The 18,151-nt window shown below is 40.6% G+C and overlaps 3 protein-coding genes across 3 annotated transcripts in view; 2 read left to right on the top strand and 1 right to left on the bottom strand.

Moving 5' to 3' along the window:
* Positions 1 to 605: 605 nt before the first annotated feature.
* Positions 606 to 5,194, bottom strand: LOC110446668 (caveolin-1-like). Its single transcript, XM_021491925.1, has 2 exons — positions 5,046 to 5,194; positions 606 to 1,953 (listed from the first exon to the last, which is right to left on the bottom strand). The coding sequence occupies exons 1-2, from the start codon at positions 5,103 to 5,105 to the stop codon at positions 1,630 to 1,632; spliced, it is 384 nt and encodes a 127-aa protein (XP_021347600.1). The 5' UTR covers positions 5,106 to 5,194; the 3' UTR covers positions 606 to 1,629.
* Positions 5,195 to 10,501: 5,307 nt separating this feature from the next.
* Positions 10,502 to 11,776, top strand: LOC110446709. Its single transcript, XM_021491998.1, has 2 exons — positions 10,502 to 11,509; positions 11,717 to 11,776. The coding sequence occupies exons 1-2, from the start codon at positions 10,502 to 10,504 to the stop codon at positions 11,774 to 11,776; spliced, it is 1,068 nt and encodes a 355-aa protein (XP_021347673.1).
* A 4,193-nt stretch (positions 11,777 to 15,969) lies between these two features.
* LOC110446691 overlaps positions 15,970 to 18,151 on the top strand; it is a 48,596-nt gene continuing 46,414 nt past the window's right edge. The window contains exon 1 of the mRNA XM_021491970.1: positions 15,970 to 16,991. The gene's annotated coding sequence lies outside the window, so the exon portion shown is untranslated. The remainder of the gene's footprint in view (positions 16,992 to 18,151) is intronic.

Here is an 18,151-nt window from a genome sequence, read left to right as displayed (position 1 = left end):
CATTTACTATTATATAGCGATTCATACGTTAAGTCTAAGTCGAGCCCTGGAAAAGTTAGGTCGGCCGCTCGAGACAATTAATGTAGAGAATAATGGTGTGCATATCCTAAACGTACCACCGTAGATTTTATCGTAATTCATATTTACAGAAGACGAATTGTGGTTCTGTGAAGAACGGAAAATAACTGCTGGAGCGTTCCTTTACTTTTTAATTTCGTTTTGGATATATCACACATCAGTTGGGCGCAATCGGGAACCGTCGGCACTTTCCGTAAACGAGAATACGGAAAGTGTCAACGGTTCCCGATTGAGTTGGGCGATGACACTTCCGTTGACCTGGTACAAATGTAACCCAGTCGGTTCCTAATCCGATGTCCGGGTTAGGGTTCGAATTCCCGATCTAGCCTAGCTAAACTTTTTACACTCATGTATGGTTTTTCTTTTCAAAAATGATTTACAAAAGCTATAGTACTGCCGGTAAAACCGTTTCCGATACTTATATACAGATTTAGGCAGTGCGACGACGATCCTTAAAATATATAGAAGATTAATGTAAAATTATTTGAATGATTATTCTAATAAATGAAGAAGATGTCAATAACTTGTTTGGTTGAATTTGTATTTTATTCGGGAGCAAGGCAATTTCACAGTCAGGATTCGAGTTTTCAGTTACATGTATATATATATGCAAAATAATACAAATATCACAACACGAACGGCTATAAGAATTATTATAACACAGTGTTTCCACATTATCATAGTAGGAAAATATACATTCTTTAAATCTTCAGACTCAGTTTGCCTGGGATATAACATGTAACGTTAACAATTATATATAATAAATGGTATATTTATCACTGGTCGCAAGTCCGAAAATATCTCTTACGTGTAATTAGTCAGATACGCCCAGGTGCGATGAGCAAGCCAAATTAGCCAACTCGAACATGACACTGGGTCAATATTGACAGATTTACGTATATTTGGTATTGATTTTACTATGTCAATATAAACATGTTGTGTGATGCGCCGACACTATTGCACAGGATAGTATATACAGCCCCACACCTGTGTAATAGAAACGGTAACACCATCCTCAAAATACCAGGGAACGTGAGTGAGCGTAAACCGCCTGGAATTCAAAATTTTCGAAAACTTATTTATTTTAATGTCCGGATAGAAAAACAAAAATGGTAATTTATTTCAAATATATGTTTTAAAGTAAATGAAGTAACGTCAAGTCAACATTCACACAAAACACCTATATAGAGGAATGACCATACACTGTACAAACTTCACTAGAGTTGGGTTGGATTAACAAAAAATCATATATGTAAATTTATTCCACGTTAAAATGTACTTAAAACCAATGACAATTCGCGATTATATGAGCAAAGAATTCTTTTGGATCAGATTTTTAATTAGGTTATGTTTCGTTTAGACACTGTCTGCTTATTTGTACAAAATGTAAACATCGCTTTCCTGGGAACAAGAAATCCTCCCTTCTGCGGAATTAAAGTGATCTGGATATTTGTTACACGTCAGTAACAATTATAAAACAACCCGGAAATGGTACTGCCCGGAAGTGGAGATGCAGTCGAAGCATATCTTGTCATGTTGATCAAGATCCCTTTAGCGTTTGAATGGCGTGAAGATGATGCTCATTGCCTCACAGAATGGATCCATACAACAGTGGATACACATGCCGTAAAGCTTCTGCAGGCACGCACAGTTTATCTCGAGAAGTTTGAACAGGGGTGTGACATACCAGACGTGCACAAAAGTTACGTAAGCGAACTCACAGCCCCATTCCGCGGCTATACAGATCGCACACAACGTCGTCAGGATGGTATAGCAAAGGTCTTTCCAACACGTGAAGCACCTGTAAGAGCATTTCCAAATACAGTCAAGACTGTGAGCGCCCTCTGGTTCCGCCAAAATGTCTTCAAATGAAACCTGAAAGTACACGTAATTGGACATAGGTATTTTAAATAGAAAGGGATTAGATGGCAAAATATACTAAATGTATTGGCAGTAGAAAATCCCTAAAATAAATCTAGTTGTTGGAAGAGGAGCGAGTGAAAATTGTGCAAAATACTTCTTTTATTGTCAGACTAATGGATAGCAGGTCATGACAATATTGGTGGACCACGTGCCAATAGCTTGTTTGTCACAGGTACGGTGAAGGACGTCACACACTTACGCACTGGAGACCAAATGGCGGCTTTTTACATTTCAAGGTTGCATAGAAATTGTCGTTTTACACGAATAAATGCCACAGATCTTGATTATGTGATAAAAAGGATCTTACACTCGTTTTCATTTCATATTAAATTTATGAAACTCGTCACGATTTTTTTAGTCTTAGACTCGTTCCATAAATCTCATATGAAATGAAAACTCATGTAAGATCCTATATATCTTTACTGCTGTGTTATTGTTGTATTTCGTTGTGAGACAACCTAGTTATTGCCACTGTGGTATGGACACGGAACGATGTTTCCCGGCCTTGATTAATCATGTTTTCACACAGCAAGGACATTAAATGTATAATATTCAGGAATGTCATCCATGAATTTTACCATGGACTGGTTAATTTAACTGATCACAATATAACAGTTGTATCGATACACAACTCTTTACGTCGCCAGCAGTACGTCGCCAACAGTAGATTTGGGCGAAGTTTACCAATGCTTATGCAAATTTCAGGCTGTTACTTTTATTGAACTTATCACACGTTAATCAATTTTGAAAATGAAAGTTGTTTCCCAAGTTCAACATTCATAGAAAAGTACGTACTCTAAACATAAGGAATTGTTTTCTATTTTGGTCTGGCTATTAGGTGATAACTCCAGTTGACATATTGAATAGGTCGCGAAACAGAAAGCTTTTCCTTAAATAAGTAGGTAGTGCGTTTTCTGGAAAAAACACCTAGATTGATGATTTGAATAGTTTTACTCGTAAAATTGTAACTGAAAAAACGACAGTGTACGTGTTTTATTCTGCACCGGGATGCTAGAACGCTGACATGTAGTGCAGTTATGCCGAGAGTCGTAATTCCAGTGAGGTTATGGCATTATTGCGTCTTTTTTTCAGAGTAAGATGAAGAGCTGACTGTTGCTATGTTTTTCTGCACCAAGCGCGTGAACTATTCACGGGTAGACTACACTTGATTGGAAAACTGCCAGAGCTCTCATCAATGTTTCATCCTCAAATCAAATGATGAAACGTTATTTACCCACACTAACCGCCGTGTTGTCCTAACGACCACGTAAACATTTGTATGTTAGGTGATGTTGGTAGGCTAATAGGGTCTTCATCAATAATGCAATAAATTGGCCGAAACTTCCAAATCCCTGGAGGTAACTCTAGAAACTGGGAGTCATAGCAACAGCGTAATATTTGTTAATAAGACCAAGGTAAGCACAATGTCTTATATGAGTCAATAATTGTACGTAACCAAGCAGCATCGTGTGGCGTGCGAAATGAGCTATACTTATACCTTCAGACCCACTTCGTGAAAATAACGAAATGTCTATTTGCGTTTAAGGTAAAGAGAAAAGTACCACTGCATTACTTAAATCGCAAAAGAGAGTTCCACTGTTTTATACTTTGAGTATTTTCCCTTCTATAGGAGATGAAGCAACCAAAATGAGTTTTTCTGGCTTAGAGTAACTTCCTCTGTCAAGTTTTTCAGAGGCTTTGTGTCCCATATATGTGCACGTATAATTCCTTGATGACAAAATTAGTTAAAAAGAGGCTTGGCGATGTAAAATTATTTCGACCTCTGTAGTGTTTCTGCTTTCTTCTTTTATTTCTGTTTTCCAACATTCAAATCTAGGATAACACTAATTCTATAAAGTGCACCGCAACATGGGATTTTTACTGTATATCAAAATATTGACAATGGTAAACATATACAGCAGTTTGACCCTTTACCGTTAAAAGAACATACGATACGTAAAACGAACCATATTTACAGTACACCTTGATGGTCATACTTTGATGGTCACATTCATCTTGATTCGAGGCCTGTTTGCCTCTCCACAGTTAGTAAAACAGACCTTAAACTTAATGTATTACCAAGCTTTATGAAAGATATCATCCCGATGTATTCAATTTTGATTGCGAAAGAGATCTACATGTTATAATAGCGGTTTGACAAAATTTATGTTGACCATACCATCTTTTAGAGTCATGGAGCCGATTTCGTGCGGAAATTCAGATTCTGTGTTTAAGCCCTTGTTTCTTGTTCTGGCGATCAATTATTAATAAAGTTATTTTGTAAATGATTTGGAAGATTTTTGGACAGTCTTGAAACCGAATACCGTGTTCAATGTTTACGATTGACTTTTTTTTACCACGTCACATGATTTTACCGAGTTGTACAGAAAGTTGATTCGAGTACAAAAGCCATGCTTGAGCATGAGAACGGTCTCATGAATACGGACCCCGCATGTCTCGTTGGTATACCGTTCCAATGACCATTTGTGAGACTGTAAAGTTGTAATGACCCAAGACAGAGATTAACGTCTTATACAAAACATATGTCTTCCAGCAGAATATACCCAAATACAGTTAAGCACGATTTTGTTTAACAGTGTTCCTGTTCCACCAAAACACCGATTTGTATTAACGTTCCCCTCGTCTCTCTGATAAGAAGGATGATTACGTGATGATCAATACCACTGTTAGCCAGTGTGATTCAAACCATGTCGTACACTTATAAACAACTAATGAAAACATTTTGCCATCGTTCCAATACACTTGAATGACGCTCTAATGACCATGACGTAAGAAACTGTATAATGAAAAAGGAAGGGAGGGGTTTAGCTGATGATGATGGTTACGATTGCTTCGGGGCTTAATTGTACACATCTAGCTTCAGTAAGTTTCTGGCATTTTTAGGTAAGCTACGACTGAATTGTTGAGAAAACATGCAAGTTTTGGTATGTAAAATTATTTGATTATTTAACTCAATAAAACAAAAAAAGTATGAAGAAAATCAATATTATCGATTGGATTTAAATATTATACAGTCAGCTTACCTTGAGGTGGTCATTGATGTTGTTTGGGTCTCGGTTGACAAGGTCCAGCTCTTCAGTCATTTTGCGTCGTTATAAAGCACTACAAAACACGTGAAAAGTAGCCTGGGTATGTTCCGGAATGAAGTGGTCGTCGCCCGTACCCGAACAGGCTTTTATAGCATCCCCCGCTTGTGTTGCTGTACATGAAATATTCATGGCATACACAAACAGGTGTGTTATTAGCCAATAAGCTTAGGTGGGTTTGGCCAAGCATTGTTTACCTGAGGAATCACCCGAGTTACGAAACAAATCCAACCATTTTAAATACCAACTATGCTGAATATGACGGTACGAGTTTACAGGAATGTAGGTGGAGATGTAATATTTATTACTAAGAGTAAATAAAAAATATTTGCTTGTCCAGGTTGAACGTGAACGCAAACATCACACATATACATGTACTAATGTTCGACCTGTGATATATTTTTTTAATTAGTATTTCCGCGTTGTGCTTGTAACCGGCTTGTTGAAGGAGATGCGTAACCCGAAACGTAAAACACCAGAAACGATGTTATCCACTGTACAGTGATATAAAATACGTACAGCAGCTTGAACAAAGATATCTATTTTAACTGTATTTTCTATTAACATCGTAAAGCTATTTCATCTCTTTAAAATATCAGAACAGTGAACACATGCATTGTGAAACTAACTTTTAAAGCAGATATGTGTATCACGATACATATCGTATCGAATGTATTGTGCCGTTACAGAACAGGGTACGGGATACGGGATACGGGGTACAGGGTAGGGGTTACATGGTACATGGTACGGGGTACGGGATACATGGTACAGGGTACGGGGTACGGGGTACAAGAGTCAGGTAATTTTTAAACGGCACATACACCCTTAAGGGAAGTAATTGATGTAAGTATGTGAAGAAATCGGGTGGAACGCTGGAGGATGAACCCCCTTAAACTTGTACGTTTTCATCGAAACGTTTTCTTCTCAATGACCATACGGTGCACTCTAACTAAAGATGGGTAACACTTCTAGGAACATTGGTCAAATAATCATTTTCCCTTAAACATTACTTATCCCATCAAAATTATTGAAACTAAATTATTGAAACTAAGGGGTTTCCCAGAGTTTAGCACAACAGATAAATAAAAGAAAAACTTAAAGCTTTACAGAAAAGTTAAGAACCTTTGTCGCGAAAATTGTTGACATTCAGTAATATTTGTAAGTTGTCGCCATATTTGTTCTTGGGTTACGTGGTTACTCCAATACACAGAGCACACGCATTTTTGGAAATCAAACCCGGTCTGTGTGTACCCGGTCCTCTCCTGTTTCCGTGGTGCCTGTGACCAACCTTTTGTTCAAGTACTGGGTGAATCACAATGGGATACTCGAGCACGGACATCACATACATGCAGGGTTACCTTCGGCAGCGAAGACTTAGAAAAGAAGAGGGGCGGGGGGGGNGTTGTTTTGTGACTTTAAACATTTTGTATTAACCAAAATTGGAAAACAGGATTTGGCACAAGTTATTACAACTTATGAAGCCATCTCCTTACAACAATAATTCAAAACAACAGATGATGATATAGACTGTCAATTTCAATTCATAGTAGTACGAAGCGATTTTTAAAGTAACACATACACATACAAACAAACAAAAACAACAACATACTTTAAAGTCAAGTTCATGATCGAAACATGTTATAATCTTCCACTGGATCTAATAAAAGTTTGCACTTGTTTGAATACATCACATTTTGTATCCAAAGCCAGATTTTCATTTCCGAACAGTAATAATCTCTACGTTAAATGTACATTTACATGATTTATATGTTAAAAAAGTACAGTACGAGCATTTGTATAAGGTTGACATTCAAAGAAGAAGCGATAGGCATTTTCGCAATGGTAGCCACAATTTAAACAATTGGAGTCTTGGACCAAGTTTGCACGGTAAAGATCATGTTTGAGAGGACTGCATTCGTGTCTTAGTCTGGTATGAAGAAAGTTTAGTTTTCTGTCACCATGTAGGTAATGAGGGGGTTTACGTACTGTTTGGGACTAGAGCTGATTTGAAAGATGACAAAGACATGGATCTAATATTATAATCTAGAGTATTCCCGCATTTTTAATGAAGACGGCAAGAAAGATAAACTAGTAGTAGAGAGTCTGAAATTGGGAATTTTGTAGTTTTTATTATTTCTAAGAGTATGTCGGTTATCTCCTACCTTAGTGGGAAGTAGATTTGTTAGGTAGTTCGGGGTTTGATGCCTATCCATTTTGTAGATCAACTGAAGTTTTCGTCGTCTTTTTCTATCCGAAAGTAATTCAAGACCAGTTTCTGTATATAATGATTCATTTCTAGCATATGACAGTAAACCTGTAATTATTCTAGCTACTACTCTCGTTCACAGAGTGAGTCGACAGTTCCTGCTTGCTTGAATTGCAAAACGAAAGCCTCGAACAGTTTCCGATTGGAAAAATAAAGAATGTGTTATTTTTCTTGATGTTGATGGTTTATCACAATTTGTCAAAAGAAAACGATTTTATGTTCATAGAAGGTTTGTATAACGTCTCAAAGCGGTTCACAAATTAGTATCCGTGGTTGTAGGGCCTTTGCAACCAGCCAATATCTTTCTCAACTCCCTGGGTAGCATACATTGTAGCCGGTGTTGCCATTTCGGCGCTCACAGCTTGCATTCAACAATTCAAGCACTGTCCAACCACATACTCATTTACAGCTGAGTAGACTGGACCAAGCGAAGTAAAGTATATTGCTCAAAGATACAACACAGTGCCGTGCCGTGACGTGACTCGAACCCGCAATCCTTCGGTGACGAGCCCGGCCGTCCTACCACTGAATGCTTAAGAATAGCATGGATATACTGCTGTCATTGTAGTAACATAGATATCACCTTGTTCTGTCCAGACACGACCTATCAAACAACGGATTTCGCTCCACAATACGAGTTATATTTAATTATTTTAATTATTTTAGTAATATAAATAACATCAAAGAAGACACACTATTTCGTACATATAGAATGGACATTGTAGAACTGTCATTCCTATAGCATCGTCTCGTCAGTCTTCGGACACCAATGTATACGGATGTTAAACTGAGTTTTAAACTTTTACAATTCTAACAGTTCCACTGCTGATCCGGTGAACATCCAAATAAAGTAACGTAGACCATGATGACGTCAGTTCCGTTTGGACTCACAGACGGGAGTGAGGCAGCAATGGACACAGAGACCGTAGAGTATTTGGAGACAGCCACAGTTGATCTCTAACACCTTAAACATAGGCGTTATGTACCAGACATATATGGAGGCGAGGTACGCGAACTCACATCACCACTCAGCCGCAATGCAGCACGCGCAAAATGTTGTCGTGATCGTGAAGCATGATTGTGAGACGGACCAAACACAGTTGAAGCTGTGTGCGCCATCAGGCTCCGCTAGGATGTCCTCGAACCGTACCTGTCAATCAAATAGGACACATTAGGACTCAGTGACAATCACAATTGTTTTATTCTCATAAATGTAACCCATGTAACCCTGTACCCCATGTGTACTAGGTTCACTGCACTAACACATCATCTATCACGTGCATAACATTGTCATTCTTACATAAGTAAATACATGTCAGTATGTACGTGCGTGCGTATGATTGGTTGAATGGGGTGAGGAGTATAAACGGAATGCACGGGCAGACCGGAGTCCTGTCACGTCCCAACCCAACTCTCTCCAGCCATTCCTCTTCAGGACTCGTAGGAGTCAACATCCATCCGTATCAGCCCTGGTAAGTCTGTCTGTAATGTTCACATTGTCATTGTACGTTTGTAATTTACCGTCTTGTATACTCGCGTCTTTGTATTCAATTCGATGTATGTAAGTTCAGGTCAATGTGTTATCAAATGTATCTATTGTATTCGTTTGTTAATATTACAGGTTTTTCCTACGGGAATAAACAAGATAAAACATCCAAGCCTGTCGTCTTATAATTTGAGGGGCAAGGGGCTACAAATGGCGCCCACGTAAATAAAACCAGGGCCAGCCGTCGAACCTGTGTGTATGGTTTTTCCGGAATTCCCTCCTACCCGCAAAGGTGAAGGTCACACCGGCGACTTCCGGTTCGCTAAGGAACCAGAGTAAGAGAACACTACCTACATGGGGAAATGATGGCGTGGAGGTGTTGATGGACCTGACCTGGGAAAAGGTTCGGCAGGTCAATCCTAAGGGTTTTTAAGGAGGAAAAGAGGACAGTTAAGATGGTGGACACGGGCGTGAACGCCAGTCGACTGACCTGGAGAACTCTTTATCATATGTGATTTCGTCTAAGTGTGAAAATTATGCCGAAACCAGTTTGGACACTGCCAAAAATTTGAATTTATTTATAAAAAAAAAAAAATTGTTTTGAGCAACTTCAACATTTAGTACGTTATACATGTTTATTGTTTAATATTTATTCGTAATTTTTGTCTTACCAGGGATCATTAATCCTCGTTTCTGCATTCATCATCATCATCGTTGTCATAATCATCACCATCACCAGAATTACCATGAGTAGCAAAACCTTCCCATATCCCGTATCCCTTCCTGAGTGTCTCCCAAGCACATGAATGCAAGGTAAGTTCAAAGCATTTGCACTTTCAGAACCTAGTACACATGTGTTTAGTCATGAATATTTCTAAATGAGTGTAAGTAAGTTAACCAAATATATAGAAAAGCCTGTTACCCCACCCCATTTTCTGAATAAATATCCCATTCTTGTGACCAGTAGTAAAGGCTATTTTTTGAAACGAAATGAGGATATCATCAAAAATTTAGGTTATAATCTGGAATTTCAGTGTAGGGCAGGGGGTACTTTTGGTCAGGCACTGCATTGGCTCCAATGTTTTTTACCTGAGCGAGTGCGCAGACATAAAAATATTGTCTTATATGTTTGGTTGGGAACCTGCGATCTTACCACCAAGGTAGGAAGGTACATTAACCTAGCACATACCTCAGACTTAGAGTGTGAGGGGTATGTCAGGAGCAGTATAGACTCCATTGTTGTTTTTTTACAAAATTTTCCAACTGTCAAACTTACATTCCTGGAGATTCCCCCTTATAGTATAGGGATATGGAACAGATGCAAGGGACATAAAAACCCTGAGCAGTTTATTGAACAGGATGAGATATTGGTTGGTCGGATAGACTTCTTAAACTCCTACATCCGTCGGGTTAACGAGAAAGTAGGGGTCACCTCCTTAAGGTTTCACCTCGATGTATTGAGGTACTCAAGCCGTCGGCGCAATCGTACCGTCGCCTACGATCTATTTAAGGACGGGATCCATCCATCCGAGTTATTAGCTCGGTATTGGATGAAACGCCTGACGGAGAAGATTTTCTCCGATTGTATTTGATCTATCTATTTCAAAAAAAAAAAAAAGGAGAAATCCAGTTCGATCAAACATGGCTGAAAAAAATGCTCTAACTTCAGAGGATGGAGAATCCCAGTATAAATTACCCCCTCCTTTGAAGGATACAGAGGCGATAAGCAATTTAGGGATTGATCCTAAGGACCTAAAAAAAGAGGACGGGGAAGTCAAAGGTATGAGTGAGGAAGAGCTGATCAAATCTCTAAAAGCTATGGGGAACTATATTATTATCCCTAAGCAACGGGATGGCTCTCGTACTTCCCCCGCTGTTGCTCCTAAACCTAGGGTGAGTATACTCTCACCAGTGGAGGAGGACGCCTATACTAGGCCGAGAACTAGCTCAATCGCGGCAGGCGATCATAGTTTCTCGGAGGCCAGTTTTTACTCAAGGCCTCAACAAACCCCTAAACCACCTCTGTTTTCAGGTGAGAACCCTCCTTTGAAAGGGGATGTCCTGTACTCTGATTGGAGGTATGAGATTCGTTGTCTCATGTCAGACCAGGAATTATCCCAGAGTACGGTGGTTCAGGCAATACGCCGCTCATTGCGGGGTGTTGCCAGAAGGACATTGGTTCATTTGGGAGAGAAGGCCACTCCACAGGAGATTTTAACCAAGCTAGACGCTCTATTTGGAGATATAGCTACACATGGCATGATTATGCAAGAATTTTTTAACTCCAAACAAAAACCTGATGAGCCAGCTACCAATTTTGGTTGTAGATTAGAGCAAGTATTGCAAATCGCGATTGAGAATGGGTCATTACCAAAATCCGCCAAAAATGATCTTCTTAGGCATAAGTTTTGGACATCACTACACTCTGATAAATTAAAGAGTCAAACTCGTCACAAGTATGATACCCTGACTGATTACGATTCACTCTTACGAGAGATCAGGACAGTGGAGAGCGAGTTGGAATTGGCCAACAACACTACTCAAAAGAAAAAAGGTCAGCACCAAGCAGTTTCAGTCGAGGTTGATCAACTGAGCGTAGGTGACATCTCGAAAGACTTTGACAAAAAGTTGAAACTATTGGAGGAGAAGGTTGTCTCTCAGATTGACTCTAAGTTTGACAAAATACTTGAAAAACTAAACAGTCAAAAGTCATACCACAAAGGTCAAGGTCAAAGTCAGAGTAAGGGTCAAGGTCAGAGTAAAGGTCAAGGTCGTGGGCAAGGAAACTCTAAGTATCAAGGCCATGGATCTAAAAAAAATCAGAAAAGCCCAAAAGAATAACCGTCTCTGCTGTAGGCCAACCAGAGGCTGGTGAACAATCAAATGGCCAAGCGGATGTGTTGGATAGGCTATTAGGTGTTTCGAACGAAGGAATAGTCTACATTCAAGGTCAAAAAGTCAAAGGTCTTATAGACAGTGGGTCACAGGTATCCACTATAGCAGAGTCATTCTATGACAGGTTAGAAGATAAACCAGAGATGAATGATCTGAGTTTATTAGGTCTGGATATCACTGTGGCAAATGGGTCTGCTCTGAATTATTTAGGATTTATAGAGTGTGATGTCCAAATACCTTTTATGCGAGAAACAAACTTTAGTATATTGGCGATAGTTGTGCCGGATACGGATTACAACAAAAAGTGCCCTGTTTTGTTGGGTACAAATGTGATTAGGCTTGTAAAAGACTCATCAGAGGAGTTAGAAATGCCAGCCATGTGGAAAACCGCTGTAGATAGCATAACATGCACGTACGGTGTGCGGTCCATTAACCGTAAACCCTTCAAGGTTGCTCCGTACGAGTCTGCAGTAGTTAACGGTATGGTCAGAGGATTAGATCCCGAAATCGACAACATAGTAACAGAAAACAACTTCGACTATTCCAACCTAAAGTATACAGTTTGCCCACGGGTTCTCAAACTTAAAAATCATGTGTCAAGCGTGAAGATCCCGGTTAAAATCTGTAATATTACGGCTAAGCCTATCATTATATCACCGAGATCATTGCTTTGCTCAGTAAATCAGGTACAGGTCGTTGACAACTTGGCTTCAAACCTGCCAGCTACTGAGGCAACAAAATCAATTCCTGAAGAGCTTGGGATACAGATAAATACTGAGAACCTTAGTGATGAGCAACTACTTAGGGTGCGTCAGGTGCTAGGGAATTGGAAACATGCGTTTTCCACCAGCGCTTTTGATATAGGATGCACGGACCTCGTGAAGCACACAATTGAGCTTTTAGAAGACCGGCCTTTTAAACAGCCGTATCGTAAGGTACCACCCGGTATATACGAAGAGGTCCGTCAGCACGTAAAGGAAATGTTAGAAGCGGGTGTGATAAGGGAATCAAACAGTCCTTTTTCATCGAACGTTGTGCTGGTTCGAAAAAAAGACGGTTCATTACGATTCTGCATAGATTATCGCATGCTTAATAAGCGAACCCGTAAAGATGCGTATATGTTGCCACGTTTCGATGACACAGTAGACACATTGATTGGGTCAAAATACTTTTCTAAGTTGGACCTTCGATCAGGATACTGGCAGATCGAGATGGACGAAGCAGACAAAGAAAAAACAGCCTTTTCTGTTGGTAACCTGGGTTTCTGGGAGACTAACAGAATGGGGTTTGGTCTTTGTAATGCTGGTGCTACTTTTCAGAGAATGATGGAAAAGTGTATGGGTGACATGCATCTGAGAGAATGTCTCATTTTCCTTGATGATATCCTTATCTTCTCTCGTACTTTTGACGAGCACTTGACTAGGTTGGAATCGGTTTTTGCCAGACTAAGCCAACATGGCCTGAAATTAAAACCTTCCAAATGTGAGCTTTTTAAGAAATCTGTGACATATTTGGGGCATGTCGTGTCTGAAGACGGTATAGCTACGGACCCTGAAAAGGTGTCTGCCGTTAAAGATTGGCCACGACCACAGAATGTAAAGGAGCTTCGTCAGTTTCTAGGATTCAGTGGGTACTACAGGCGTTTTATCAAAGATTACGCTGCAATAGCACAACCCCTGAATCAACTCTTGCAAGGTCATGATCTGCATAAGAAATCTAAGGTCAAACCGAAGGTTAAATCTAAGAAAAAACCTAAGGCAAAGGCTGAATGGGTCTGGGAAGAGTCCCAGCAGGTCGCCTTTCAGACCTTGAAGGAGAGACTGATGAATCCCCCAGTTCTGGCATATGCTGATTTCACTAAGCCATTCATCCTCCATACTGATGCCAGCGGCCTAGGACTAGGCGCTGTGCTTTATCAGAAACATGAAGATGGCGAGAAAGTGATTGCATATGCTAGTCGTGGGCTACGACCAAGTGAGCGGAATTATCCGGCACATAAGATGGAATTCCTTGCACTTAAGTGGGCAGTTACGGACAAACTTCATGACTACCTCTATGGTAATTCATTTGAAGTGGTGACCGACAACAATCCTCTTACTTATGTGCTTGGAAAAGCCAAGCTGGATGCCACCGGCCACAGGTGGGTTGCTGCTCTTGCAAATTATGATTTCACCTTGTCGTATCGTGCTGGGAAAAATAACGCTGACGCGGACGGTCTCTCACGCATATCCCAGGTTAGTACTGACGTTGTCAAGGCTATATGCCAATCAGCAGTCATTGTCGCCCCACTAGCGGAAAGTGTGTCTGACGATTCTGTGCCTTATCTGGCCAGTGAGAGTGCAGAGTCAACGGATAAACTTGCGACTATTGACTGGGTGAAACAGCAGCGTCAGGACTCGGATATTGCGCGGGTTTCACACCTGAAGAGAACCGGTTTTAATCCCAGGGGGAAACGGCTCAAGGATGAAACTCGATATGTCCAGAAAATGCTTAGAACTTGGAATACCTTGAGTTTACACGACGGTGTCCTGTTAAGAACCGCTTCTCTTGACGGTCAGAAAATCAAACAGCTTGTCCTTCCAAAGCAGTACCATTCCCTCGCCCTGAGGGGTATCCACGATGATGTTGGTCACCAGGGAAAGGAGAAAACACTTTGGTTGGCTAGGCAGCGTTTCTACTGGCCAGGTATGGAGAAAGATGTAAACGAAAAGGTTGAGACCTGCGGTCGCTGCATAAGAAGGAAATCTCCTATCAAACCTACCGCTGGTTTAGTACCCATACAGACGACTAGACCGATGGAGTTGGTGTGTATCGACTTTCTCGGTCTAGAAAGGTCGTCTGACGGATTTGAAAACATTCTAGTGATAACCGATCACTTTACCAGGTATGCCCAAGCTGTGCCTTGTAAGAGTCAAAAGGCGTACACTACAGCCAAAGCTCTCTATGAGAAATTTATAGTGTATTACAGTTTTCCTGAAAGGCTACATAGTGATCAGGGCCGTAACTTTGAGAGTGGTGTCATTAAACAACTCTGTAAGGTGGCCGGGGTTAGGAAATCTAGAACCACTCCATATCATCCGATGGGAAACGGGTCAGCGGAAAGGTTCAATAAAACACTCATTGGTATGCTAGCCACACTTGATGAGTCCAAGAAAAAGGATTGGAGATCTTATGTCGCACCGATGGTCCAGGCCTATAATGCAACCAGGAGTGATGCCACGGGGTACTCTCCCCATTTCCTCATGTTTGGATGGCACCCCCGGTTGTCAGTGGACGCGTTCTTGGGTACTGACCCTGGACAGCAGGGTACAGTAGATCCCTCCTCCTATGTCAGCAAACTTAAGACTAGGATGGAGGTGGCGTATAAGGCAGCTCGAAATGAAGCTAAGAAGAAATCCGAACAGAACAAAACCCGGTATGACCGGAAGGTTCGGGATTCAAAGCTTGAGGTTGGAGACCGTATCCTTGTAAGAAAGGTAGGGCTCAAGGGTAAAAACAAGTTGGCCGATAGGTGGGAACAGGAACCCTGTGTGGTGATTAACATCCCCAACAGTGATATTCCTGTGTATGAAGTTGCACATGATGGTGCAAGGGGACGAAAACGTACCCTGCATAGAAACATGTTGCTTCCTTTCAACTCCATTCCGGTGGAGGTTCCCCCTACAGCGTCTGACCGCAAGGACAGACGTGAGAAACGGACAGTTTGTGTCGCTCAGACAGACTCTGAAACCTCATCTTCATCTTCAGACTCCAGCATGGAGACTAAGTTATCACCCCCTTATAACCCGAGGCGTTCCACGCGACGCAGGACGAAAAGAATAACCCCTGCACATGAGACACCGTTAACTCGATACGAACCAATTACCATTATCACTGAGAGTGAGCTGGGTCAAAGTTCTGACTTAGTTGAGTTACTGGAGTCTACAGGTGACTCCAGTGTGCATGAGCCTGAGTCAGGGCTTCATAATTCTATGCGAGAGCGGGAGTCTGTGCCAAGCCTTGATTTGAGCTCACCTAGCTCTCATCAGACGGATCCAGGTGGTCCTGAGGTTCAAGAACCTAGACGTACAGGACGTGTACGTAAACCACCTGATCTGTATGGGCATTGGGTTTTTCTCCTGCAAAGTCATTCAAAAGTCTGATGTAAACCTGTCAACAAGAAGTTGTATCAACACCGAACACTAGTTTTTTAAAATCCATGTCATTGTTTTTAACATATGTCGAGGTGATTCCTTGAGGTATTTTAAAGTATTTTTAACGTGATCTGTGATGGTCTATAGCCTTGATGGTATGGATAGGCCAAACCTCAGGGACGACCTAAACAGGTGACTAGCAATTTCATTACAAGTATAGTTATTAATATAATGTTTTATACATATCATCCAGTATTGTTTTACCATCATATCATCAATGTGTTTGGATCAACGTGCTGGATTGGTATGGATTGGCCAAACCATTCAGTTCGTTGATCAGAAAACCCATTGCTTGCAGAAGCATGTATCATCATTATCTACATTGAATGGATCGGGTGTCGAGGATGTCTATTTGGACCAACCCTTATGCAGCGTTATGTGACAATGTGCAAATAGTTGTCAAGATCCTGCAGGTGTCCTATATATAGTTATAGTGAATTTGTATTCACTGGTGTGGATAGATCACCTGTAAAGGTGACCTACATTATACAAGATAATATATGCATATAAGCATATTCTTTACCATAATTGCGGAAGATCTTTGTTAATAAATCTACTCGTTTTTTGGTACATTCTATATCTGTATAGTCCATACATCATAATTCTGGTCGTGTTATTACTGTTTAATGAAACCTTGTGGGTAGCGAGGCAACAGGTTTTATGACAGTGATAATGTGTTATTGTTACTAGTGCAATAAGTTTTCATATAATCAATAACCTATGTAATAAATGTTAATATGATTTTATGTAGCGCCAGGAGGCTTTCATCAAACCGGGGGAGTGTGTAACCCATGTAACCCTGTACCCCATGTGTACTAGGTTCACTGCACTAACACATCATCTATCACGTGCATAACATTGTCATTCTTACATAAGTAAATACATGTCAGTATGTACGTGCGTGCGTATGATTGGTTGAATGGGGTGAGGAGTATAAACGGAATGCACGGGCAGACCGGAGTCCTGTCACGTCCCAACCCAACTCTCTCCAGCCATTCCTCTTCAGGACTCGTAGGAGTCAACATCCATCCGTATCAGCCCTGGTAAGTCTGTCTGTAATGTTCACATTGTCATTGTACGTTTGTAATTTACCGTCTTGTATACTCGCGTCTTTGTATTCATGTCGAGGTATGTAAGTTCAGGTCAATGTGTTATCAAATGTATCTATTGTATTCGTTTGTTAATATTACAGGTTTTTCCTACGGGAATAAACAAGATAAAACATCCAAGCCTGTCGTCTTATAATTTGAGGGGCAAGGGGCTACATAAACAATACAGTGTAGAGAATACATATATACAAATGGGGTGGCAATAATACATGGTGGAACAGGATGGACATTAGTATTGTGAATTAATTATCTCATTAAAATCGGTAAAAATAAATTAGCTTGGAAACTTGCAGTCTTAACGTAGGAATCGTTCAAGATAAACAGATGTAATATGAATGTGTACTTGTAGGGTGTCACAATACACAACATTTCGACTACTGCTTGACATTTCTTTGGTTTTGTTTTTTAAAGCTGGTACCGGATTTGCATTTCCTTACGGCTATAAACATAAAAGGTCATAATCATGTGTTGATATATACATTTAATCGTACTTTGACATGTATGTCTGAGCTGTCTGAGTTTTAAACTTTTACAATTCTAACAGTTTCACTGCTGATCCGGTGAACATCCAAATCAAGTAACGTAAAAACATATAATTTCCTATGTCCATGACCCGTAACGACCACGATGACGTCAGTTCCGTTTGAATGCCGTAAAGAAGAGACCTATCGACTCACAGACGGGAGTGAGGCAGCAATGGACACAGATACCGTAGAGTCTTTGGAGACAGCCGCAGTTGGTCTCTCACACCTTAAACATAGGCGTTATGTACTAGACATATATTGAGGCGATGTACGCGGACTCGCATCCCCACTCAGCCGCAATGCAGCACGCGCAAAATGTCGTCGTGATCATGAAGCACGATTGTGAGACGGACCAAACACAGTTGAAGCTGTGTGCGCCATCAGGCTCCGCTAGGATGTCCTCGAACCGTACCTGTCAATCAAATAGGACACATTAGGACTCAGTGACAATCACAATTGTTTTATTCTCATAAACAATACAGTGTAGAGAATACATATATACAAATGGGGTGGCAATAATACATGGTGGAACAGGATGGACATTAGTATTGTGAATTAATTATCTCATTA

The sequence above is a fragment of the Mizuhopecten yessoensis genome, unplaced genomic scaffold (assembly GCF_002113885.1).
Source record: "Mizuhopecten yessoensis strain PY_sf001 unplaced genomic scaffold, ASM211388v2 scaffold2929, whole genome shotgun sequence".
Classification (NCBI taxonomy): Eukaryota; Metazoa; Mollusca; class Bivalvia; order Pectinida; family Pectinidae; genus Mizuhopecten; species Mizuhopecten yessoensis.
The sequence above is the reverse complement of the archived record's forward strand: the minus strand, read 5'-3'. Positions and strand labels throughout refer to the sequence as shown.